The 27,163-nt window shown below is 40.9% G+C and overlaps 1 protein-coding gene across 1 annotated transcript; it reads left to right on the top strand.

Moving 5' to 3' along the window:
- Positions 1–385: 385 nt before the first annotated feature.
- LOC137889291 (uncharacterized) lies at positions 386–27,163 on the top strand. Its single transcript, XM_068733077.1, has 17 exons — positions 386–639; positions 1,326–1,454; positions 2,131–2,205; positions 2,790–2,963; positions 3,450–3,595; positions 3,879–4,067; positions 4,234–4,882; positions 5,193–5,355; positions 9,899–10,010; positions 11,854–11,944; positions 14,170–14,256; positions 17,590–17,742; positions 19,772–19,901; positions 20,046–20,078; positions 20,459–20,556; positions 21,991–22,074; positions 26,012–27,163. Exons 1-17 carry the CDS (start codon positions 565–567, stop codon positions 26,111–26,113), a joined length of 2,490 nt encoding a protein of 829 aa, XP_068589178.1. The 5' UTR covers positions 386–564; the 3' UTR covers positions 26,114–27,163.

The raw sequence follows: 27,163 nt of genomic DNA, 5'->3' as shown, positions 1-27,163 counted from the left end.
ATAAAAATATGATGAAAAGTGAACATGTGTTGCTTTTGAAGTTTGCGGTTGACTTTACCTGAATTTCCCTTAAAAACTGTTCATTACAATTAAGTCATATTTCATATGGCTATAGGCAATTACATTCTGATTAGAATACACGAGAGGTATAAAGTGCATTACTGTAATTCATTGCATTGTTGTAGTAATGGCAACAGCGGCATGTTTCTCAGCTCTATCTCCTGGGTCAAACAGGTTGAGCAGCAGATAAGACGCATTGTCCCGCAAGTGGAGACACGCAAACTTGCAGGAAATGTTTGCTCTGCGGTGGGTGTGGCCGAACTGCCTCTACCTGCCTTACTGCCTAGAAGAAGTAAACCTTTAACTGAAAGAGGGCGGCCGCAGAAAGACTGACACAAATCACAGCACTGTTGTTTTCCCCCGGTGAGAGAAGCAGATTTCTATTTTAGGTCTTGCGTGACAAAAAAAAACCAACCAAAGCATCTTTCATATCTTTGCTTTAAAAGAGGATCCGTTTGATGGACTGAGAGGCTGCATGGATTTTCCTGTGAAATCTAAACAGTTATGATGCCAAATTTAGGATCAAAGAAGAAGGACAATCAATCCAGATTGGACAGACACACCGAGGACTTGCCACAGGTAAGACTTCAGTTCATATACTAGGGACAAGGGAGCGAGCGTCCAGCAGTAAGTCCTTTTAGCAGTAACTCTCAAGTCCTACTTTACCATGAAAGTGTAAAATCATTGCTTCTGCAAATCAGCCCTCTCGCTTCCATTGAAGTCACCTCTGTGCAGCAAGAGGAAATAAAGTTTGGTTTTATGGGAGTCTCTGAAGCAATTCTTACTTCCTCAATTCAACCTGACTTCCCAGCTGTTTGAAGTTCCCCACAAACGAATCACCTTTTTACACAGAAATGTGATGACAACAACAATGACCGATTTAAGGAAGTACGTTCCCGTAATTGCACGTATCTTAAAGATGCAGATGCTGATTGTACTTTGAAATGCAGTGGTTCCTCTTTACAATTCCAGTGAACTGAGCCTGAAACTACTGGTCTCTCTTATCAAGCTCCACACAGAATAGAAGGGTTGGTGAAAAGAATACTGCATGACAGCTAAATGGAAAAAAAACCCATAAAAGCCCTGAAGGAGGTTTGAAAATGGCTTTGTAGTAAAACTTGTTTGTTTGTTTGCCACACTTTTTGTCACACCACTATGCATATTTTGGGAAATACTAAACCAGAATGGTTCACGTAGAGTATGCTTAGTTCACAATAGAGATGACTTCTTAAAAAGAAAGAATATGTACTTCGTTGTGCTTTCAGTTGAGCAATGAGATGCAGCTGAGCATCATGCAAAAGGTGAAGAGCGGAGAATTGTCCATCGAGGATGCCCTGAACCAGGCCAGGAAGGACGGGAAGCAGCAGCCTAATCAGAAGACAGCGGCTGAAGAGGTATGAGCATTTTAAACCAAGTTCCTAATTAGTTTGAGGGTTGTGATCCTGAAGTTCTCGCGTCGACCTGATTTTGAGTATGGCGTAGTTTTCTACTCTATTTTGCTAAAAAAAAAATGGGGGGCTTACTGTTTGGTGCTAGGCGGGTAGCGCACAGTTGGTCTTCAGAGCTATAGTTCACTGGAAACAGTGACAGTTAAAAACATGTAGAAATGAACCAATTCAGTTAAGTTTGGGGGCTTTAAAACAGCGACGTCGTGTTCACGACCTACCCCATCTCCACAACACATACACATGAGAGTGGCATCACTCGTCTCATCTGGCTCTCTGCCACATTGACGTGTAATCATTTTAAAGATATAATTTGCATTTTATATTGCTTTGTGAATGACCTACTTGGGAACTTTGGAGGAAACATGCCTTGTATATATTGCTAACCTGCTCAGCCTGCTGGATCGGTTTAAAAATACATCTGTAAGTGACCAATTTGATGAGGACAGGTGTATTTTTTTTTTTTACTAAGGAATGTAGCAGCCATTTTGTCTGTGACTTAGCAGGAAACAGATAAAAACTAGATAAAAACCAAAAAAACAGTGATGCTACTTGTTCACTAAAAGGAGATTACCATTACGTATTCATGTCTGACATTTGTTTGTTTTTTTGACTGTTGTTGCAGGAACCACAACCCTCACAGTACAACTTCAGTGTTCACAAACACAGTCACTACAGATGGCAGAAGAGGGTTCTTCAGGTGAGTTAAAACAAAACAACAGCCAAACACGATTAAGGTCATAAAGCCAGCAGCCTAGCAGCTCTGTGAAGCTACTTGTACAGCTTTGAGGTTCAGCATGCTAAAATGCTCACAGCGGCAACACTAACATGATGTATAGCAGGTATGATGTGTACCATATTAGTTTAGGGTATTAGCATGCTAACATTTGCTAATTTGTACTAAAGTACAACTGAGGCTGATTGGAGTTTAATTTGCGTTGCAGCTAAATGGTCATAAACCAAAGTATTGGACTAATTAAAATGTACCTGATAAGGGAAAAACTAATTGATCACCAAAGTGATAACAATTCATCCTGAGGGGGACATGAACATGTGAACCCAATTTGAACAGGACAAATCAGGGGACCAAGAATGTCAGTAGGATTCATCCTCTGGGGAACACAAATGTATTTATGGCAATTTCTCCAATAGTTTTTGAGATATTTCAGGGCGGACCAGCATGCTAGCTCAGAACTCAGAAGATCAAATATGATAATTTGTACTGTGTCACAATAGATGAGCGCTAATAAACTAATTAAAAGCCTCTGTTTTTGACAAATCCAGATCGATTTCAAGACCAAAATGCTGTGCAGTATTGAGAAAGGCATCATCAAACGGCAACTCCCCTTCCTCAATGTCAAAAGTTGTGACGATGGAGTGGGTTCCAGGTTCACCATTTCCTTTAAAGGACATCATGATTATGAATTGGAGGCCACTTCACTGGAGGACAAACACAAGGTGAATTCATACTTAGTTTATACACTTAAATATGTCATTTACCATAGAATAATTTGCTAAGGCTGGGAGATATGGAGAAAATCAGAAATCACAATATTTTTACCAAATACCTCAATATCGAAATTGCAAAGTTATTGTATTATTGACCATTGGTGCTTTAACAAAATATTTACAAAATGAGAGATAAATAACCATCACTCATGTGGATATATGGATATATCGACTAAGTGGGAAAAGGTAAATAATAGCACAGCCAGAACAGTCTTCAGAAGATTACATCATTTTACTGTAATGCATCCTAAAACACAACACTTATGCCATATTACGATATCCACATATAAGATGACATCTCGTCTCACAGTATCGATATAACATTGATATATTGCCCTGCCCTTATTTGTGCTATGAGGAGGAAAGTCTTGTTTTTCCTTTTTTTCCGTTTTGTAATCCATGCTTACATTGGGACTTTGTTTTCCTGATTCTCAGATGATACAGCTGGTGAATCAGATCATTTATGGGAACATATACAGTGACGATGTAGAAACACGTCAGCAGCCTCAAGCATCACAGAGACTTCAGGAAGGCGTCTTGTTACTGCACCGGGGCGGCCTGGCGTCCTTCAGATGGGTGAAGTACGAATGTGTCCGATTTGTGTTAAAACAGTGTCACCATTACATCGCTATTCCACAAGTTATTGGATAATTCAATCCAAACATCTCCATCAGTATTCCGGTATTGGTGGACTATAGTACAGAACAGTAAGATACATGGATTTCAAGTATACTTACTGCAAAAGCAGTATATGGCAATCAGTATACAGTACAGTACATACTGAAGACAGTATAGTGAGGAATTGAGACACAGCTGAGGTCCTGTTGTTTTTGGCTTACATTACCTTCTTCGCTTTTGTTCCAGATATGAGGTCCAGCTCCACCCAGGTCAGCTAATTCTGCTCCCCTTCAGGCGACGAGGCCCCGCCGGCGCTGAGGTGACATCCTCGGTGCCCTCGTCCATCGTCATCCATCTGTCAGACGGCGACACCAGTGTACAGAAACCTAACAGCTCCGACACGTTCACACTGATCACCCACAAAAACATGTACCAGTGAGTGGGGATTTTTAAGATGTGGAAACAAACAGCGAACAGTTAATCAAATCAGCCGTTTCTCTTCAGATGAACTCACGGCCTTGTAAAAGTGTGTCATTTGTGTAATTTCAGTCCCGCGAGATATCTCAGCCAAGTTGAGTTAGGTTTTGTTGATTTATTGCAGGTTCCGGGTCCCTGTACCAGATCAAACAACTGCCCCTGGATCTGTCCAGACGGAGCGAGATGCTTGGGTTAAGGCTATTGACAAACTGTGTTCAGGCTGGAAGAGGAAGTCCATGGATGAACGCACGTTTGTGGAAAGAAAGGTCCTACGACATCTCAGCATAGCTGAAGACGCAGAGGACACCAACGCAGAGTTCGTGTCCAGCGGCGAATTGGGTGAAACGACATATCCTCCAGTTGATTATGAAAATGCAGATCCCACTTCTGGCGGTGGAGATCATTTATCAGCTGGCGACACGAGTCCAAGTTATCCCTCGGCCGATCATGCAAAGCCTGTTCCGAAACCTCGCAGCACTAGCAACACTGATGTTATCAGGCCTGGTATTTTGTCTCCCGTCCCATCACCAACCTCCCCTGATGTCTTTGCCTTATCTACGTCCTCTTCCCCTCAACCCTCACCCTCCAACGCTGTCCTCACACCCTCTTCCACAGTCCCAGAGTCTCTTGACCATGAATCAGGCACGTCAGTTGAGAAAGAGCCTTCATCCCGGAGTGTCCCACCCCCACCACCTTTACCCTTCAAATTCACGATGGACTCAAAGAAACCACGTACCAGGGCTTTCCACTGGGACCTAGTTGGCAAAGAGAAGGTAACTGTCACAGTTAAAACTTAAAAATTACATTATTTTTACATTTACGTAAGAAAGCTTACAAAGTGTCTCATTAGTGGACGTTGTTCACATTTAAATGCAGTGTTTTATTATTGTGGCAACCACTGAAAGGTCAGTTTCAACTTGGTTTCACTTAATTATTCCTCATATTGCGTCATTGTTGTGAATTATTCTTTGTGTTTTTGTGTCAAGTTATTGCTTCCCTAGTGTTGCTCTTTTGTAATGCTCACATTGATTTCCTCCCATAATGGAGTTTGTCTCAGTCCTGAATTAATTTGTTTCTTGGCAGATTGCGAAATCATTTTGGATACAAGAATGCACCAGGAGGATTGAAATCGACACATCGCGCCTATATGAGCAATTTGCCGTTAAAGATCTGGGGACGTTTGGCGTGGCTGAGCAGAGCAACACCCAGGATATTATGCTCAACAAGAAGATTGCACACAACTTCAGTGAGTAACTCAACAATTAATGTGTGACTGTTGAGGTAAAGTCGCTTATGAATATTGTACGCTGCAATAGAGCAGATTAGATTTCCCCAGCAAAATTGAACTAATTAGTATAATTTCATGTTGCAATAAAAAGGCATTCTACCGGAGTACATGTCAAATAAAAGAGCTTATTCTCTCAGTACATTAGAAGTTGTGGTGTGAAATAAAACCCAGCAGAGGGAAACACCACATAGAAAAGAGTAACCAGGATCTATGCAGAAGCAGTGTTTATTTTAATTAGACTTTAATTGCCTAGTTAAGAGGAAGCTGGCCTGACAACTATTTTAGGAAGGGCCTTTAAACGCTGCCATTTAGCTCTATTAAAACAATGACTGTACTGATGCCACAACGGCAGATGGATGTTCCTCCCACGTGTCAGCAGGGGGCAGTGTGTCACCAATCCTCGCTGTGCCACAACTGCCCTCGCAAATCTGCAGAGCTATTGCGAAGTGGAACATATTCTACGTCTCTTCTAATGGCTTTTCGCTTTTGATTAACTGAGTGTACGTGGCTCGTACATTTCAAGACCCCAGCCAGGGGAGAACATCTCAGAAACTTCCTTTCACATCTCTTCCAGCAAGGCACAGGCACTGGGAAGTGATACAGATGTGGTGGTGGTGGTGGTGGTGGGCTGCTAAGTGGAATCAGTGTGAGTGTGCAGACCAGCAACATAATTAGAGTTCACGTGTTCATGAAATATGGAGAGGGGATCTGAGCGACAGGCACAGCGATTTCCCGTCCTGATACAGAATATCCTAGCGTTCAGAGTCTGTGCTCCTACCTGACCTGGAAACTTTGCTTGTGTCAGGAGCAGGAGCTGAGTGATGACAGCCTTCAGGCAACCCAAGGCCATGCATCGTTCTGTTGCAAGCTTTAGAAAAATGTAGACATTTGAAGAACAAGGGAAACTCTGTGTCTCACCCTCTCTCCTACTTTGGTATAGAAAGTGACATTTAAGCAGTGTCAGAGGGAGTATTTAGATCCTTTAACCAAGTAAAAGTAGTATTACTGCAGTGTCAAAATACTCCATTACAAGTAACAGTCATGCAAAAGTCATGCCTCTGAATTGCAATGGAGTAGAAGTACGCCGAAGTAAGGTACAAGTACCTGTTGTACGGTACTAGCGTAAATGTTACAATTGAAGCTACTGACCTACTACTACTATACGTTAAACAATTGAGAAAGCAAAGAGCTTTTTCTTGACTAATACAAACTGAATCAGACCAAAGGGGGATGGCTGTCCCCACCCGGATTCAGATCTCATTGAAGCCACATATGATAAAACAAAATCGGTTAAAAGGACCTCTTTCTCTCCTCTCTCTATCTCTTGGCATCCCCCACACAGACGCACTCTCGTGAGCCCTCCCTTCACTTGTTTGCATGTTCATCACCACAAACCTGCCTAAATTTGTGCTGTTTATTCAGCTCGTATCCAATTCTTTGCCACACTATTTATTCATCTGATCCCATTACACCGGGAGCCAGTATGCATGCAAAACCGTAATTTTCTTTTTTTTTTTGCCAAGATAGCAACAGCTCAGCAGACAGTCAGACTACACCTCCATCAGATGATATCGCACGGTGATCAATAATTAACGAACAAACTCAGAACTGTTCATTTGCGTCAGACGTGACGTGAAGCTGGTTCTTTCTGTGTCCACAGCATCTTTAACTACATTATGTTGTTTGCTGTTACACACCGAGGCAGATGGAGTCAGACAGCTTGTGCAGATGGTTGTATTACTGTTGTACTGCGGTTTTAAGTGGTTTCCTCTGGTAATCAACTTGATCCTTGTGGGCAAGCAAGACCATCAGCTGTGTCGAGAATCCATAGGAAAATGCTGTAATGATCCACGTACTTATGTAGAGTATTTGAAGTGCTCTGCGGGAATCCAAAAGACTTTTGATGGCATGATTGTAGCTCGTATTGATTTTTTTTTTTATTGCATTATTTAAAAAACTACCTACAGAGCAGATGAAAGACAGAGATTTAAAGTTTGTGTGTGGATGGGATTCTCTAACACTACTGGCCACTACAATGATCAAATCAGTCACCAGTCACCTATAATGTACAGAACTGGTTGAAACAAGATACTTCTGTAAAAAAACGTCCCTGTGACTATTATTAGATTGTTAATATTGATGTATCAATGCATATGCCGTATTTTACTGTTGTAACTTGGAGCTACTAGTGTCGTCCAGTTCTAACCTAGTTATCATGAATAAATCTGAGGGGTCGTGAGATTATTAACAGGAGAGGAAAGAAGAAAAAACAAAGTTCCGATGCACACATTTGTTCTTATTTATCATAATAGCCAGTTATGGGGGATCTGTGAGCAAAATGTATGGTCTCAATCGCTAGTTTCAAGTCTTCTTCAATACAGCATGCTGTTCATTTAGTAAATTATGGTCCCATTTAAAGTAAAATAGACCATAAAGGGGAGAATGCTTTAGGGCGGGCTTACTGTGATTGACAGGTCACTGCTGCTACCAGAGCCGTATCCAGTGTGTCTACGCCAAAAAAAACCCTCAAAAAGCCAAGATGTTAACAGCCGTAATCCAAGATGGCGACGGCCAAAACGCCAAACTCGAGGATTTGAAACCAATGGGTGACGTCATGATGACTACGTCCACTTCTTATATACAGTCTATGTGCACCGCCATCTTCCTACAGTAGCCCAGAACGGACAAACCAAACACTGGCTCTAGAGAGGGTCCTTTGCTTTTTTTTACGATACCTGAAGGCCACCGTAGTTCTCCAACACGCTTGTGAAACTGTGGTAGCGTGAGCTGCAGAGAGCCACACCATGGTACTGACACCCACTGTCTGACTTCCGTTGCATCCAAAACTAATGTTAACATGGTAAGGGTGGCCTCTGAGAAAGGCGAACAGCGTTACTACGGTTTAGCACTCGGCAGCTCACGTTACCGCAGTCTTGGAAAGGGAGGAGTGAGCGGATGCCACCAGATCCTACACACTGTCCCTTTAAATCACGCTGTTGTGAAAAATACTGGATAATTCGACCCCATTGGGCCTCAAAGTGTTATTTAAATAAAAGCATCTGAGAAGTTTAGAGGGGAAATGTGTGTGCAAGGTGTGGGGAAACGTGGTGGAACTGCTAACAAATGTGACAAGAGACCTCAACTTGATACTACTATTTTCATATAGAGGCGTCAGTATTTCATTGAAATCAGTCAAAAGTCCCTCGTAGCGACTTTATGTTGAGCAAATCTTTCCACTTCTGGTTGAAATCCATTGTGATTTTGTATGACCATGCAGTTCAGATCAGTGCATTTCTGTTAAGAGTGTGTGTCCGACTACTTTGTTGTTGTTGTTGTTTTTTTTTTTTACCTTGAGAGCCCCTGTGCATGCAGCGTATTTAATGACTGGAAATGGTGCACTCCTAATTAAAAGTACACCAGTGGCTTCCTGCGCCCAGTGGGATAGACTCTCCATGTCCATACTCTAATTTGCCAGGGCAATGCCCAGTTTGTCTGAGCACCAATCAACAAAGGGCTTGATTTGCACTTTGTCCTTTTAGGCGAGACGCCTAAAACTCCCTCTGAAGACACTGGTAGTGCTCAACATTGTTCCTGATATCTGATGTCGTGTTTCCTCATTTAAAAAAAGTGACACGAAAGACTTTGTTGGTACTGGCGAGGGAATTACTGTCTCCGGTCTTTAATGTCAAGGATTTAGAGACGTGTTGATTGCTGCTCAACATTCAACATGATTATTTTATTCACTTCATCATGAGTAGTTTTTTAATCAGTTTGATGATTTAGAGTCAGTAAGGTTGAATATGTTGGAAGTCAGCCTTTATGGACAGATAAAGGAATAGTTTGACATCTTGGGAAAATATGCGTACCTGCTCTCTTGCTGACAGTTGAATGGATACTCTGGTATCAATCTTCTCATATAAATATGGACAAGAAAAGTCATTTCACATGAAGAAATATTTCTTTGACATTTCCTACACAGCATTTTAAATCAAGGGGAAATGTTTTCTGTGCCAGAAATGCAAAGCTCCACTTCAGGAAAATGTTTTGACCACAAAAATGTGTTACTACTTGATTTACTTGTCAACCTCACAACTTAATAAAATAAAATTACTTCCAATCAACGCTTGAGTGTCTGACTCCGGCTCAAGCATCTCTGCCGGGTTTTTTTTTTGTAAAAATGTACAATGTATTTTAAATACACGTCTTGAAATTCCTGACGCTGGCTCCTAATGAATGCTTCTCACATCTTCTGAATTATGCAGAGGCATTTTCTGTATAACAAAAAAAAAAATCAAATCAGCTTTGACTTGATAGAATGCAAATTTGTGCATTTCCCTTAGGCATTTTGGGGAAAGTAATTAAGCAAAGGACCCTTTGTTTTCAGAATGTTTTTAGAGTTTTTTTAGTTCATCGGAGGATAAGAAGACTATCTGTCAAGAGGGGAGCTTTCATGTACCATTGCGTGTGTTGACATTTTTTTTTCCATCTATTGTTCTTCTAGACATTTTCCTCAAACGTTTTCCAGTGCAAGCGGGAGAGCTGAAGGACAAACTGTTCATTGTTAATGAGGAAGATGGAGGCCTGTCTGATGAGCACATCACCTCTCTGAGGAGGTATGACTTTGTGCCAAAAATAACGCTGATTTGTATTCCTTCCCGATAGTGTCACAACTGAAGCCGAGAGGTGAATGACTTTCTTTTTTTTTGCGCCCAAGTTCATGGGCGGCTGATGTGTGTTTTCTTTGGCAGAGACAAAACCTCTGGAAAAAACGAGCAGCTTAGCAAATCATCAAGGGATGCGAGTGCATAGTAGAGTCAGGCCAATGTGAAAGGTTTGCACAGCCGTCTTTACAGTGTTCTAATACCAAAGAGCAGATGCCGGAACCTTTTACCAGAGCAGCTTACTAATACATTTTTTATTTCTGGTTATTTGTGGAGATGGAAACTATTGACATGCCCCTGGGAATATAACACTGGAAATGGGTAAAATGCTTCCTGACTCTTACTTGTAGTTTAGTCAGTGGCTTTAGATGGTGACCTCCTGGAAGGCAAGTGATCTAACGTACTCTGTGGAGGATTTTATTTATTCTATGAAAATATAATATATATTTTAATGCGCTGTGGCGTAGGCCTGAGGAATACAATTTTGAAAGAACGACTCCCAACAGGTGCTGCAATATTAATGGCCGGTGCTACTCCAGCGGCTCATGAAAAAGTGAATGCCTTTGGTTTGAGGTCAGAACGCACAGAAATGACAGGAGGAGCAGGTCCAATTTAGGATGAGCGGGGTTCAAAGTCAGTGCTAGTGAGTAAATGGTTGCTCCCATTAGCGTCTTGCCATTTGTTTTGTAGAAGTTGACGAGGACCGTCGGCGCTACTTGGCTTTTAATCACATGCCTTTTTACCGGTCCACTGGAAATCAATGTAACGGCCCGAGTCCAAGGCAGAGAGGTAAAGAACATGTGATGACATGAAGAGGCAAGGGTCAGAATTGGAAAGTTTGTGGGATAGAAATAGAAAAAAAATCCCCAACTGTGGGAGCAGGGGGGGGGGGGTTCTATTGGAGTGCAGCAGGGATGATGTAATTTTGTAGGCCAACCCTGAAGTTAGCATCACACTCGTTCCCTCGACAAGAAGCCGTTGGGATATTTCCATTTCTTCATGGGTCTCATGTTCGTCGCGATGACGTTAAGTAGTCTCCCACTTGTACCAGCCTCAAAATTCACAAGCGGGTTATTTACTGTTTTATTTCATAGATAAAAAAAAAAAGTAAAAATCTCTTAAGCTTTGTTTTAACCTCATTTTAGGCACGAAGGAACAAGATATGCAGAAATGATAACTCATGTCCGTGTTTTAGGACACATTCCTCTAAAATGACTGATATTTAGCACATGGACTCTTTTATGTTTATCAGCCTATATTTATAGTTTTCAACATAATCAGGGGGCCCAAGGTGTTGATTAGTGAAAGACCTCCCGTATTTCGCACACTGGTTGCAGTACAATCGCCAAAATAAAAGCCTAGAGGTAGATACGATTCTATTAAATTGTACAGCCTATTAAGTGTATTCAAGCAGTAGAAATCTGATCCATAATCCCACATAAAGTAAACCAGTACACATTTTCAACATGCACTCTTTCCTCACAGTAATAAATATCGACTATGGCACCTACAGACATCACTCTGGAGTGAGAGGTTCTACTTTTGTGATTGTTGCCAAGCGTCTTTCTGTTAATTATTATTATTTCCATGTTTATTCTTAACCTTGGGATGATGGTGTACTTCCTGTCTGATGTGGACCCTTAAGGGGCTTTAATCAGTATTTTGATGATAACAGCGATTCAAATGACTGGGTTTAATGGGAAAGGAGTTATGCGTAGAGCCTTTAAGTGTTTTAAAAACTAGTTCGGCATCGAACAAGAGTAGTGATACTGTTGTGTTTGCTTTTATGTTTAAGGTACATCCCCACGCTGAGTGATGTGGAAATGTACAAATCACACAAAGGACCTGTGGCTGAGCTGCATATTGTGGACCAGTACATGATGGAGGTAAAGCTTCTTGTTCAGCATATTAACTATAGAAATATTAAGATCGGAATTTTCCTCGCGTGAACCACGCAGAATCTAGCCGATTCTCGAAGAAGTGCTTGTTGAGTAGACATTCACCTGCCTCCTCACACACTGTGGGTGTCATGACGAGCTCATCTGGTTATCACCTTCCAGCATGCTTGGCAGTCATCTGACTCATGTGTAGTTGGCTAAAGGCTGCAGGAGGGGTAACAGATGAACAGCAGGATCAACCCACAGTGCCTTTCAGGAATATTTGACACCAGTCATAAGGGATTTCATATAGGGACAGGGCGCCTTCGCCTATGGAAGCTGCATGTACTTCTGGAGGAACAAGCCTCCTTTGCTAAACTGTAGTCGGCCTGAATGCCACTAAAAATACAACATACTTCGTCTTCTTTACCGCTGCCAACTAAAGTAGGTATTCAAATATTGCACTTAATAGCAATTGAAATCATTCGAAACTCCTAAGATTAGAGGTGATTTCTTTTTCAAATTCTTATCAGTACTTTTCAGTAATTCCACCCATTTCCACCCTAAAACCCATTAAATGACTAAAGAAAATGAAAGGGCCGATACATTCTTTATAAATCATCACAGTTCTACAATTTTTAGCATCATTATTACTTAGAGACAAACGTGTCCTCCACGTGATACATAGGAGAGTCAACCTCAGATGTGCTACACTGCACAGCGTACTACCTCATAACACCAGCGTGTGTCTGTTGGGGATTAGCATTTGTGCTTTTTAGCCACGCTAGCGGTCTGGCTCCGCTAATGGCAATGTTGGACTCACAGTTGATCTGTTGGTTGACTCACCACTTTGGTCCGAAATCTCTTAACAAATATTTGATGGATCCACATGACATTTTCTACATGCATTCATGCTCCCCAGAAGATGAATCATACTGACTTAAGTGATCCCTGACTTAAGTGAACAACTACTGAATGGGTTGCCATGAAGGTTGGTACACAAATTCAGGTTCCTTTCAGGAGGAAATGTAATACATTTGATCCTGACTTTTCATCTCGCGCCATCATCAAGTCAAACTTTGAATTTGTCCAATACTTTGGTTTATGACCAAATACCAGCAAACCAGTAGACCTCCCATCAGCCTCACTTTATGTTTAGCATGGCAGTGGACTCTAATGTCTTGTTTTCGTTTTAGACGGAAGAAGACGGTCTGATTTTCTGTCTAACAGTTCTGAATAATCACTCTCCTCTCAGGATGTGTGCAGAGAATACAAGAGTGGCATCTGGAAACAAATGTTCTACCATTAAAGAAAACTAAAAGCATATTAGTGTAGAAGCGCTGACCTTTTCCCATAGATAAATCAAACCCTAATAATGCTTCGCAGAGGGAGAGTGTGTTGCGCTGTACTTATGTGAGGTCGTTGTATGTTCTTAAATCATGCCCGTCTTGATTTCTCTGGGAACTTAAATCCTGTGCTCTGCCAAAAGCAGAGCGGAGAGTATTTATTTTTAAATCTCAAACGTGGTAAACATGAGAATTCCCGATTCCCGATCACTGTTAAAGTCAGCAAAGAACCTGATAAATGTGACTACTTTAAACTCAGAATGTGTGAACGCATTCGTCGCCCAGGAGCTAAGATGTAAATTGATACCTTGTCATGAACTCAGCGTGATCTGTTAACCTTGCATTAAAATGTGTCAGGAAATGTGTCAACATGAGAAACACGTGCTTGAGTATGTGGAGAATGACATATTTCAGAAATAGCCAAATGACTACATGGTCTTGATTCCTAACACTAATCCTAATGCCTCTCCTTAACATCCGTCAGACCAAGTGCCCTTTGGCTTTTGGGAGACGGTACCTGAGCATGAGCGAGACGGTCTGACAATGTGGAATGATTTATTAGAGGTTAGCGCCGACTCAAAGGTCGACTAGGCTGCTCAGCCAATCGTTTCGAGGTGTCAGGCCTTCAGTTTCTCTGTTAAATCAGCCTGTCGACAGGCCTGCAGCGCTCCACTTTCACCTGAAGTAATATCGCCAAAGAACCGGAGTGTGTGAGAAGAAGCTGCAGCCCGTCCCAACAACTGCATCTCCCCGCAGCGCTGCTTTTTTTTTTTTTTTAGATAATTCCGAATAATTACGCGGAAATAGGTTGTGTGATGATGTGATTGTGTCTTCTGTCTTTTCTACACACCCAGCTTGTTACACTCACATCTTCTCCCCCCGTTACAGATGTGCAACATCCCCTGTCTGAGCGCGCAGCTCGAGCTGCTGCTGACTCTGAGAGAGCTTCCGATCAGCATGAACGACCTGCAGCCTGTGAGTTTACACAATCACCGAAGAAGTCAAATCAAAGGTTGAATCAGAAGTTGAGGCTGTTTTATAGTCTGCTCCAGTCCCGCAAGCTGAAAAAGGCTAAAAAAACAAATTTATTCCACAATACAAATGGTAATGTTCAGACACATCGTGGCTTTAGATATAAATAAAAAGAACATCGGGCGACAAACTGACATAAAAGCTTTATTTTCCTCCAGTTTGGATTTTTATATTTGAAGTGGTGAAGTAGAGATGAAGTAGTTTCTGTTCTATTTGCTGGATAGTTAAGAGTCTTGAAAACAGAAAGGCATGAGAGGCACTTTAAGACACCTCGCTTCATTTAAAGGAGAAGAAAAGATGGATATTAATCAAATCAAGTCCCATTTTCCTGTAGGTGGTGCAAAAAATACAAAGTTTTTTTTTTTTATCTTCATCAGAAACCCAATAAAAACCCACTTTGGGGTTTTCACTGGGGAGAGCTGTGAAAAAAAAAAATCATGAATTTAACTTCATTCAACAAACTTCTGGACTCAAAAGACAAGCATCCTTAAATAAATACAGATAAAAAGTAATAAAGAAAATACACAAAGTTACTATTTAATTATGTATTTGTATTAGTCTTAACCCTTACACATACATCAACATGTGAGTGTCTGGACTTTGACATCAGACTAATTGTTAACACTCTTACAGTGGATTGTTTATTGGCAGTGAGGACTGCAGGGTGTGAAGATATTGCAGTCAGACAAGTATACCTCCCAGCTCCCTTTTTTATGTGATTCTCTGAAGCCTCTGTTCCTTTCTACATCAGTGCTCCGGTCCTCTAATCTCTTGTCTGCTGACTGTTTGAGAAAGAAGAGAAACAATGGATAAGAGTGATGGCACTGTAATCCATTGACTCTTGCAGTAATTTCTCTCTGTCTAAAACTCAAGAGCAGGCAAGATGACTCAACAAGAAAGATTAGCATTGTCATTAAGTTTCAATTTACTCTTGGCTTTTTCTTTCTGATGTTGTTTCTCTTTCTGCCGCATTGTAGCTGAGATTTATTTCCGAAAAGGTCATTTTTGATCACACCTTGGTATTTGCGTGCAGGTACTCCAAAAAAATAAATAAATGTTCTTATCTAAGATACGATCCGGAGCGTCTCACAATACAACGTGTTCAAGCATGAAGAGGTTAGGGGCCGTCTCCGTTGCAAAATACTCTAAATCCTTCAATTCTCTAACATGACAGACTTCTTAAGGCAGAGAAATTAAGGAGGATTTATTCGCCACCTGACGTACATAGAGGCTTTAGAAAGAGAAAATGGAGACACCTGGGGGGGGGGGATCTTTCTCACCTAAAATGTGCTTCGTCTCACTGCCAGGATGTCAGGTCTTATTATTCTGCATTGTGGACCTGGCTTCTTCTTTAAACTGTTTGCTGTGCTCGGTGTGCAGCCATTTCCAAATATAAATAGGAGAGGCAAAGACACAGAACCAAAGCCAGTGATGCAGGAGACAGGGAGACAGCCCCCTGAAGCTGTGCTGATGTACAGTACTGAATGGTAAAACTAAACGTAGAGTTTAACAGTTTTATCAGTCGCTCCTGCTAACTGAAGTCAACATGAGAAACAAAAGTAAGAGGATCTTGAGCTTCTTTAATGTAAAGTATTTCAGAGATAAACTGTGGCTGGGATATAGAGTCACAAGAGGGATTTAATTCAAATCCTTCAGATCTGATTGGATCACTAAAAAAAAAAAAAGCAGCTGATACGGAGCGATGTTGAGCTGCAGTGAGACTCTGGGCTGTAGACCTGCCTCCACCATAGTAACATTACCGTCCCATAGGAAATATCCGGGAAGCGGAAATGCGCTGGTCTATAACAGAGGTGGGGGAGTCTTTTGTTAAACTGAAAAATACTATTTGAAAACACATTTAAAAAAAAAAAGCAGAAATCGCACCTTTTGTAAGTGCGTGTGCGTGAGCGTGAAATTAGCTCACAAAAAAAAACAAAAAAGGTAACAAAGGTACCAGTTTGCGAAGAAGACGCAGCACTAGAAAACTTACTTGAACGACACAAAGTCGATAGTCACAGTATGCTTTGTCAGAAGTAAACTTCCCCACCTCCGATCAGTGCACGGCTGCTTCCCTGAGCTTCTCGATAGACACCATGAAGAAGCGTCTCCCATTCTGGGGATGAGACAGTCCCGAATGGGGCTCGAATGGGTTTGTCAGATCGGGAGGTGGAGGACGAGGGAGAACTGAATAAATTAGAGCCGTGCTCTTTAGGGATAAGTAAACAGAGCTTCTGCACACTGAAACATCCCCTCCTAATATATATATATGTATTGCTCTGCTAGCTAAGACCATGCACAGCCACGGCCCACAAGCTCCACACGATCAAAGGGGTTTGCTAGTTGATTGGACACATTTATGTCGAGGCATTTTAAGTTCAAAGATGAATCATTGAAAAACATTTTAACTTTTTACAGAGAGAGAAAAAAAGGAATAAATTTGATACAAAACGAATACTATTTGTTTGATATATATTTGTCATATACCAAGGACACAGGATTAGAACTTAACTTGTTCAATGAATTTAAAATGTTGTGTTTTGAAGAAACTGCCGGCTTACAACGGTGTTTATTTGCACAACACTTTTTGATGTAACTTCAATACCAAATCAGAAGGCAAGCTAAAAGCAGGTAACATGACGCTGGGCTGAGCTGTTTCATTCATGTTTTATACAAAACTACAATAGTTTGGTGCGACGGTACAGATGGTTCTCTGCAAAGCCAGCAGATATAATGTAGCAGGATATCTGTTGTCTCTTCTGTGTAATTGAGACCGTCTCACTTGCAGGTTTTGGGAAGTTATTCTTAAAACAGGAGCATATGGTGGGAGTGTTGTTGCCGGCTGGCTTTTGGACAGGCTGACTCTTCGTCAAGGACTACGATTCCCATAGCATCAACTTATTTTTCCTCCAACACACCATTGGCGAAACCCAAAACCTCGCTTTCATTTATTTTCGGTATAATTTCTATCCATATTCAACAGGAGCTGTTCAGAACCGGTTGATCAGGGAAGTGCGATATTCTTGAGGGATATTTGTACTTGACACAATTGCATACCAAATAATGATCTTGCCAAACAACACAGCTCTGATTATTCATTGTATGAGGTCAAATGAGGTGTTGAGATTGCTGGTAATCTTAATAATGTAAAATACTGAATATAACTACTAATGAGTTATTTTTGCCAGCACTTACAGGCCCAATGAGTGAAAGTAACTGCATGCGGTTGGATTACAGAACAAACTGATTTTGCTCTGTGCCTCTGTGTTTGTCTTTCAGCTGATTAACCAGAAGATCAGAATGTGCACGCAGCTGAACAACTGCAGGTCATTTGTTTCGGTGCTGGAGTACCTCCTCGCCATTGGCAATTACCTCAACGAGAACGGCAGGAAGGGAAAGGCCAAGGGATTCCGCCTCTCCTCCTTAACTAAAGTATGACTCGACCACTGTTGCCTGACCTTTGATAGAGCTGCAGCACAAGGCTAATAAGACTACTCATTGATATACGCGGCAGCACTTCTCTGCATCTTCCTCCAACTTTCTTTTTTTTCCTCAGGTTCACTCAGGTCTTTGACACAGTCCTTCTGACGAGTGTGTGTCTGCGCCGCTACCCGGCCGTCACAGGAGAAATTAAACTTTGCACAAAGTGTGGCCACTCGCGGCTGAATCTCTTAGAAGTGAACCATCATTAACTGCAGTCAGTCAGAGGATCTCTTTTTTTTTTTTATAGCACAAATGTCTGAGCCAGGTTTCTGGCATATTTAAAGGGATCATTTTACCCTTTTTTTTTTTTGGAGATATGAGTATTCACAGTTATGCCGAGAGTTAAGCCTCTTTTCCACTGGGCAATGTCCTCCGCTCACTTTGATGAAGCCGAGGCCTCGTGTTTCCAGGTCTAATTGAGAATAGTAAAATGTTGCTGCAGGAGACAGGCTTTCATCAAATGAATGGCTGACTGCTTTAAAAAAAAAAAAAAAATGCATCGAGGTTATCTCAGATCATCTTTATTTCTTGTTTTTTTTATTCGTGAGTATCAATACTTGGTGCGTGTTTTGTATATGTATACCTCGGAGACTGGCCGGGGCCTTTAATTGGTAAACAACACAACCTCATAAACGACTATGAGGGCCTATCGCAGGGTAAGAGAGGTCCACCGAAGGAACTTTTTCCTTTTTAAAAAATATTTTTTACAAAATTGTTTCCTCCGAAAAAGAATGATAATCTGTAATAGATAAAAAAAAAAAAATCTGTCTAAATGTAAATGTCTGCCTATCCAATTAAACATCTATTTTCGCCAATATTGATTATCACCCACGTTTTACATTTAATGGACCATTCCATCTAGACCTTTTAAAGTCCAGCCGGCTACTTTATTATAGGCCCATTCATTTTTAATTCTAATAAAGCGACACATCTGTCTAAGGGCTTAATCAATCAACAAACTAATTAATTTTCTTTATTTACATTGAGCGTTTTACAGCGGAGCCATCTCTCAGAAGCAGACATACTAAAACAGACAATGACGTCAAAGTAACAGGCCTGTGTCACATGAGGGAAATGTAGACACACTGTAATGTATCATTTTAAAATGTGTTACAACGCTTGTTTTTTTCCATTGACTAATCATGCAAATTTATGTCAGATACCCCAAATCATGTTTAAAAAAAATAAATATTTATGTAATAGAACTTCCTGCTCAGTAAAATGTATGATCAACTGTATATGTTTTACTGGCCATATAGAGAAGAAAGAGAATAAGAGAAGAAAAGGGAGTAAAGGTGTCGATAAATAAATAAGAAGTAGAATGATGTTTAATTATTACAAGTTCTGATCAGTCGGGAATACACAGGGTTTTAAATATGAATAGCTACTTGCAGACTGTGTGGGCTAAAATGCACAAGTAGGCTAATTCTCCTTTACAATAAGTCACTACATGTTTAAAATCGTGGAGGCGGACTCAGTAAAATATGCAATAGTTGAGAGCAGTGTATATGATGGAATAGTGGCATTACAACCACCAAATTTGGGGTTTTACACAAAAACCCTTTCTCCGGCATGCTGCATTTGTGCCAAAATAATTTGATTTAACTAAGCAAAATGGAGAAGAGAATCGCATTGGTCTTTGCCTGGGGCCTCCAGATCATAAAATGCCCTGCTCACAGTAAGGTGTAAGCTACGGGAGTAATTCATAAATGAAAAATCCAACGTAAACCTTTGTTGAAGAGACTAAAACACAACCCAATGGACTTGTGGGATGGAAAAGAATCAACAAAATTCTTTCCCTGGCCTCCAGTAAGGAAACATGTTCGCAAGAGCCCACACTAGTGTAGATATGTCACTTCATATGTCCTTTATACGTCCGTGTGCAGTGTGACAGGGAATTATAGGTTTGTTTGTCGCGCCCCCCCCCCCCCCCCCTTTTTTTTTTTTTTTCCCAACTCTGTGTTTTCTCCCTCTCCAGCTCAGCCAGCTCCGTGGGAAAGACAAGAACTTCACCTTGCTCCATGCCCTTGTGGAAGAGATCATGTTGCATGAACCGAGCCTGGCCACTTTTACCCAGGAGTTGGCAGAATTTGAAACTGTCCCAGGAGGTATTTGCTAATCAAGGTTTGATCAAAGCTGAACAAAAGAAAAATCAGTGTGGTGCTTTTCAATCGAGGTCTGGTTAGTGAAATGTGTATTTTCTGTCTGTGCCACTGCTCACTCCCCCCCCCTCCTCTCCCTTTGTTGGATAGCTTCCATCAAAGGCCTGACCGCAGAAGTGGATGGTGAGTAGATCACATTTTACTACTGTGTCCAAAGACGAATCTGCTGAGATCGCTGTAAAACTGACCCTAACTTTGTACGTGCCAAGGCAACATTTACTAGACCTTTCTGTAATTGGAGTTTCATTATACTTTGTTGAAACACCATGATCTTATTGTCAAGGAAATATATGAGCTCAACACAACATATTGTCTAGATGATGACTTACAAACAGTTGCTACAAGCACAAACACGGCACTTCACAGGATCACACAGGAGACAGCGGCTGATTTAAAACAGCCATTTGCTTCAGTGGTTGAATATGATGGATGGTAACCAAGGTGTGTGTGTGTGTGTGTGTGTGTGTGTGTGTGTGTGTGTGTGTGTGTGTGTGTTGCTTCAGTCATGAAGAATGAACTGCAGAAAGTCGTTCAGTATAAAAAAACTTACAAGAAGACAAATGCTGGAGTTCATCACCCAAACTTCTCCAAAGACCTGAAGGTGAAGTAGTAAATCCTGTGTTTATTATTTATTAATGCATTCATTACAAAAAAAATACAATGTGTCTTCCTGAAAACAAACAGTACTGACTACATCGCTTAATGTTCAAATGAATTGTTTACTATCTGCTTTGTCTTCAGCGAATAGTGGTCTTCTTCTCTTCACTATTGGCACATTGCTGCCTGTTATTGAGCATCCCTGCCATTAGTGATCTCCTTTACATGGCTTTTTTTAATTTGAATCTAGAAACACCTTCATGCTTAAGCTTGAAAAGTGCGACATAAAAACTAGTAATAATATTACTACAGTAGTTGCCATCTTATCCCTACTTTTCCTAAAAAACTATCACTGCAGGATCTACATATATGGGAATGATCCTTGTGTGTGTAGCCTAACGTGTCACTAGAAGCCAGTTGGTAAACTGCTGCTCGTGCAGCAATCTGTCGTCCCGCCGTGGGTCCAGCCCTGATAGCTGATGGCGAGGCCGGAGGCATACCTACATACATACATACATACATACACACACACACACACACACACACACACACACACACACACACACAGGCTGCCCGGTGCGCGGCGGCCTGAGAGAATGGAGAGGTCAGCCCTGCAGGCTCAGCCTCGGGCCTCGCTATCAACTGTGCAGGCTGGACCCACGGCGGGACTACGGTGGCGTGCAGCGGCCTAGCGTCCTGGACAGACTGCTACACAGATCCTTTAGGGATGCTACGACAAGCTAACTGTTGCGCTGGCTAACGCAAGTAACTCGCTCGATCGAAAGGGAAACATAAATTATTAATACATTTTTACTATGTTGTAAAGGATAAAATTGATTTCTTAAGTGATGTGTTCACAATTTGCATGGTTTAATATATGTTTCTAACATGCCAGTATAAGTTATCACATTACTGCCAGTTCATCACATGAAATACATTTGGAAATCATCATTGGACCAACGCAATGTCACTGTTGCATTCTGGTTGTTGATTGGTAATGACCCCAAGGGACGATGTGCTCCCTTGAAGCAGCATTTAGTTTTGGCCAATCATAGATCGGCATGAAAAAAAAAGGGCTCCATTAAATTAATATTATAATAATTAATATTATGGCCCGTCCTCCTCAGTCTTCCACCACCACTCTCTTGCCTGTCCTGCAGGTGTTGCTGTTGAAGCATCTTTATCTGAATTTCAATCATAGATTTATTTCCAAAGAAGAAAAACATTTTATGAATGACACTGAGATGATGTTTATTACACACACACACACACACACACACACACACACACACACACACACACACACACACACACACACACACGTGTTCAATGTAGGCCATGCAGAGTTTGACCCATAACAGCAGTAGCAGTACAGTTTAAGCAATGAAAAAAAAAAAACTCTCCAGGACTTCATTGTGCTTTTCTTTATACCCTTCAGGCTTCAATTGAAAAATATAACACGGATCTCTCTGCACTGACGAAGACATGTGAGGAGATGAAGAAACTCTACTCTGTCATACTGGTAATCCATGAGTTATTATTTCAATATCTCTTTTGTACAGCCTCACAGACAGATAGTTCCCTGTTCCAGTAGTGTCTAGATAGCCCTCTTCAGTTATTTGTCATTCTACAGCATCTCCCCACCCACATGCTGGGAGAGTACATCATTTCCCAAGGAAGGTGGAAAAGAGTCTCTGGGGGTTACTTTTTTTTTTTCTCCAATAGGTGTCCTTCAGGGCTTACACCGGGATATAATGCATCTGACACAGTGGCTAACTGTGGCCTGCACATCATTTAACAGCAAACATCACTGATTTGTGGCCTTAAAATACTATTTACTCCTTTGGATAATATATTCATCCTGACCCTTAAATGTGCGATGATACATTTATGAATGGTCTAGCAAAGTATTAGCCCACATGGACACATACCACAATGTTCTTTGGTTTATTGCGTTTGTGGAAAAGTTTGGAATAATCATTTTTTTCATTACTGATATCTCATCGAAATATATTTGCAACGTGTTACAGTGAATTAATTCATACTTGGTTTTGACTGGACTCTCTGAGACCAGAAATGATTACATTCTTTACTGAGTTTGTCTGAGAAGTTGACTTGCCTTTAAGCATTTGTGTCGATATCAGAGCTCTCATATAGAAAATTCCTCTGTCACACATATCAGATTTAGTGGAGGTACTGGTCCCTGTGTTTTCTTTCATTACATCGTCTATAAAGGAGGACATTTCTTCTGCTCCCCAACTTGGTTAGATTAGGTTTATAGAGCTCAAGCCTACTTCTGACACCTTAACTGGTGCTATGTCTTTTTTTTTTATATATATATATATATATATATATATATATATATATATATATATATATATATATATATATATATAAGTACCCACCAAAAACAATCAATACAAAAGTAATGCCTATCTTCTCTCCTTACCCATATCTCTATGGACAATCCATCATTATAGAGAGTCCAATTACCCGTCCCGCTGTGTTGGAGCACTAAGATATTATAGTATGAGTTGTGAGCTTTAAGACTGGTAGGGAATTGGGTTATATTAAGCCTGCAATGTGATCCCTGTGTACTGCAAACTTTTTCCACAACTCACACGCAAGTAAGCAAAGGGCAGTGAACACGGTCAATGCTATAGAGCGAGTGCACAAAAGACTAAGGATATCCTCGCGACACTGGAATTTTGCAGCCTTGTTTTAACAACCAACGTCTTCTCAACCCTTCAACATCCTTTCCGAACTCTCATTATCTCCATCTCACCTTTTGTGACTGGTGAAGATTTTTATTTTTAGTAAAAAGGTTTTTACATGTAATGTCTTAGCTTTTAAAGGAAGAGTTGGATATTTCTGTTAAAATGCTTATTGGTGAGATGCACAGTAAATAAAAAGCTACAGCCAGTAGCTGGTTAGCTTAGCGTATCATAAAGACTTCTGGCTGTAGAAGTTCCTTGCCTATTGTGCTGTTTCGTCAAGTTTCCAGTCTTAATATACATATGAGTGGTTTCTTCTCAGCTAGTTCTAGTTAGGCGGTTCTAGTTAGGCGGCAACCTCCGGGTCTGTCGAGTGAAGCCATGTTGAAGTGTCTTAAAACCTGCATTCTCTCTACCGGCCAGCAGGGGGCGACTCTTCCGGTTGCAAAAAGAAGTCAGATTGTATAGAAGTCTATGAGAAAATGATCCTTAATCTCACTTGATTTATTACCTCAGTAAACATGAGTTTATGTTCTCAATCACTAGTTTCAAGTCTTCTTCGATACAGCATGATTATTCTATAAGTTATGGTCCAATTTAGAATAAAATAGACCTTATGGAGTATGCTTTAGGGCGGGCTTACTGTGATTGACAGCTTGCTGCCGGTTCCAGAGCCGTATCCGGAGTCTCTATGTCACTCCTCAGCAGTCCAAATATGGTAACTTCTGTTCACTGGTTACAAAAAGTCAAGATCACAAAGGCCATAATCCAAAATGTCTACGGCCAAATCGCCGAACTCAAGGTTCCATAACAGCAGTCCACAAGCCAATGGGTGACGTCAAAAATGACTACGTCCACTTCTTATATACAGTCTATGTATTCTAACTCACACTGCGTCCAACAAGTGAGAGTAAAGCGAACTTCTCTCTGTTGGCTTCATTCAGTAAAGGCTACCATTTCTTACTTGCTTCTGTTTCGGAGATTTTGATGAAACCTGACATATAGTCTTCCTTGCTCTTGAGATAAGTGTTCATTATATAAATTATCATTTTTTGAATCAAAAATCAAAACTACTCTGGGTGGCAATTTTTCCCAGATACTCATTTTTTTTAGTGTAGCTTATTTTGGTAAAGCAACTACATTCAATAATCTACCAACACATTAACCCCCAAACTGGGTTGGTTTGCTCATATTGTACATTGAAAACACATGAAAACACCCTGCAGAGTGTGTACTACACAATCCTCTTCAGAAGGCATCTTCTCCCAAGTAAGAGTATTTCCCAAAATGTCAAACTATAGCTTTCGTGAAAGATCCTCACTAGATAAATCCTCAATATTTCAGTATTATTCCTTATTATTCTTAACATAAATCACTCCTCCATGTATTATTGAAAATGGTCCAGTGGTTTAGTGGCTGTGGCCTTTTAAAATGGAACAATCTGACCTTTAACTGTAGTGTCCCCTTCAGGCCATGAGTTGTTTTTAATCATTAGGCAGCAGTGTACCATCATTCCAGTCTGTTTAAACCAAAGTTGGACCAGTGACATATTTAACATTCTGAATATTTCAGATGATTTTTTTCTTACCGTGAACAATTGCGTTTGAAATTTTAAAAACATCCCTCTCAGTCCATTCTGTCGTCTTTTAAATACCAGAGCAGCACGCCATCAAGCATCACTCTTCCAAGTTTAGACTATATCAGACCAGTGGCATTTACAGATGGACACAGCCTCATTGTTAGTCCCCAGCCCCACCTGTGTCCATCCCCTCCTCCCCTTATTTCACTGTTCTAATCTCGTGTGTGTGTGTGTGTGTGTGTGTGTGTGTGTGTGAAACCTCCTGCATATACAATACACCCCTTCAGGAGCATTGGTGAAAATGACTGGGACTGACTGGGCTGTAGTGTTGTTCAAGAGAGCAGCAGGTTTGGGGAAAGGTGTCATATTTAGTCACTTGTCATGGGGAGAATTCATGATGATTGCCCTCGAATAGCAAACGTGCACATTTATTAAAGATAGAAGAGGCTCGTGGAAATGTGTGGCGCTTTTTCAGGCCCTCTTTTGTAGGTTATATATGTAACTTTTCACTTCTTTTTTTTTTTTTTAAATTCATTGTTGTTTTTTATTGCCAATGGGGGAAACAAATTGTAACGCAACTTATAACAACTAGACCCTTCCTGACTTTCTTGTTTGCCAATAACAGCCTGTGGACTATTTAAAAAGGTAAAAATCCAAGAGGATGTAACCTTTATGCATTGTCCCAAGTGACTTGACAAATCTCAGATTTCACTTTGCCCTGACTTTAAACATAATAAGAAGTAAAGAATAGCTTGAGCCTCAACTTCAACCTGCATAGTCAACAGCATGCAATGAGCCAATTAGCACACTTAGCCACTGTGACCCTTCCTGATACAGTTTGACTTGAGAATTACGAACACATTTTTTGCAAGCAACCCTAAACCACCTAAGGGTAAGTATTAATTCAGCAGTGCATGTCTACCTTGTTGTCTAAGTGCACTCAAGGAATGGATTGCATGCCGAGGCAGTATATGAGGTGATTATATCAAAAGACCATTGTTAAGAATGTGCATGACCCAAGCACCAGTTAACTTATGAAAGGGATTGTAGGTGCTAATTGTAAAACATTTTTTTCCAAAAGATCAAAAGGTCTCAGAGTGTGTAATTGCTGTCGGACACAAGTTGTTCATTTCAAAGCGACTGATCCTGTTTTTCCTCCCGTCAAGGTTAAATTCGGTGAACCGGCGGATCAAGACTCTCAAGAGCTCTTTGGGTTGATCTGTCATTTTGTCAACGAATTCAAGGAGGCCCATGCTGAGATTCTATGAGTGAAAGGCCAACTGTATAGAGCACATAGGAGAAACCACCGAGACTGCAGCGATGCTTATTAAGCCGACCGAACGGGTCTCATTTCTCTCAGGTCAGAAACAGAAAGACACCAAAAATATGGGATTAGTAAATGCAGTAATTAATAAATGAAGATACAGTAACGTAAAATCATGCATGGGTTTAAAATGTTAGTAGCTGCTTGTATTTTTCTTCTGCGTACGCATATCTTATTTTACAATGAGCTTTGGATGTGATTCATTGTATAGACATGCAGTATGAAGTGTGCAGCTCATGCACCTGGCCAACAGGATGTCAGTGGAAATCAATTTTGTGAATGTTAAACTGATCTCTGTATATGATCCACTATTTCAGAAGTTGGTTCGATTCGGATCAACTTACATGATTACTGACATTTATTTTTGAGACGAATCAGTAAAGCCGGATTTGCAGCTCCCGGGTTGTAAGAAACACTTGGATGCTGAAGTGTGCCGCTGATACCCACAGCTGTCTGCTGGCAGAGAAGCAAAACAAACATCATATGGAGGCCAGCTGAGGCTGGTGTACTTTGGGTGTAGGATTATTTTGAACATGCAATCGCGCCGTGGTCGGGGGACGTTTCCTATCCCCGCGTTCCTGAAGAGCTCCAAGGCTGCCTCTGATTAAGGAACACCACTGTGCCATGACGAGAAACACTAAATTACTCTTAAGATAGAAAGATATTTTTAACGCTGGTTAGAACCAGGCGGGAACCTCCGCTTCTGACGAGTGATGCCGACGCGGAAGTGTCTTCAAACTTGCATTCTCTCTACTGACCAGCAGGGGGCGACTCCTCTGGTTGCAAAAAGAAGTACGATCGTATGGAAGTCTATAAGAAAATTGACCCTCACTTAAATTATTACGTCAGTAAACACTGTGAACATGAGTTTATGGTCTTAATCGCTAGTTTCAAGTCTTCTTCAATACAGCATGTTTCTTTTTAATGCGTGTAATACTTGACTTATTTCTTTACAGGGCTTGTACAAAGGCAATAAAGTAGTCCATGAATATGA

This window comes from Cebidichthys violaceus, unplaced genomic scaffold (genome assembly GCF_023349555.1).
Source record: "Cebidichthys violaceus isolate CVI_PGR_0920_01 unplaced genomic scaffold, fCebVio1.0.p SCAF_6, whole genome shotgun sequence".
In the NCBI taxonomy this organism is placed as follows: domain Eukaryota; kingdom Metazoa; phylum Chordata; class Actinopteri; order Perciformes; family Stichaeidae; genus Cebidichthys; species Cebidichthys violaceus.
Note: the sequence above shows the minus strand (reverse complement) of the source record. Positions and strands in the feature narration are given on the sequence as shown.

What these genes read in the sequence shown, in the direction of transcription:
- LOC137889291 (XM_068733077.1), top strand. Translation starts at nt 565, where the DNA reads ATGATGCCAAATTTAGGATCAAAGAAGAAGGACAATCAATCCAGATTG. An exon ending in CACTGGAGGACAAACACAAG is followed by an intron (nt 2,964 to 3,449) that starts GTGAATTCATAC and finishes CCTGATTCTCAG; the next exon opens with ATGATACAGCTGGTGAATCA. An exon ending in ACTTCTCCAAAGACCTGAAG is followed by an intron (nt 20,557 to 21,990) that starts GTGAAGTAGTAA and finishes TATACCCTTCAG; the next exon opens with GCTTCAATTGAAAAATATAA.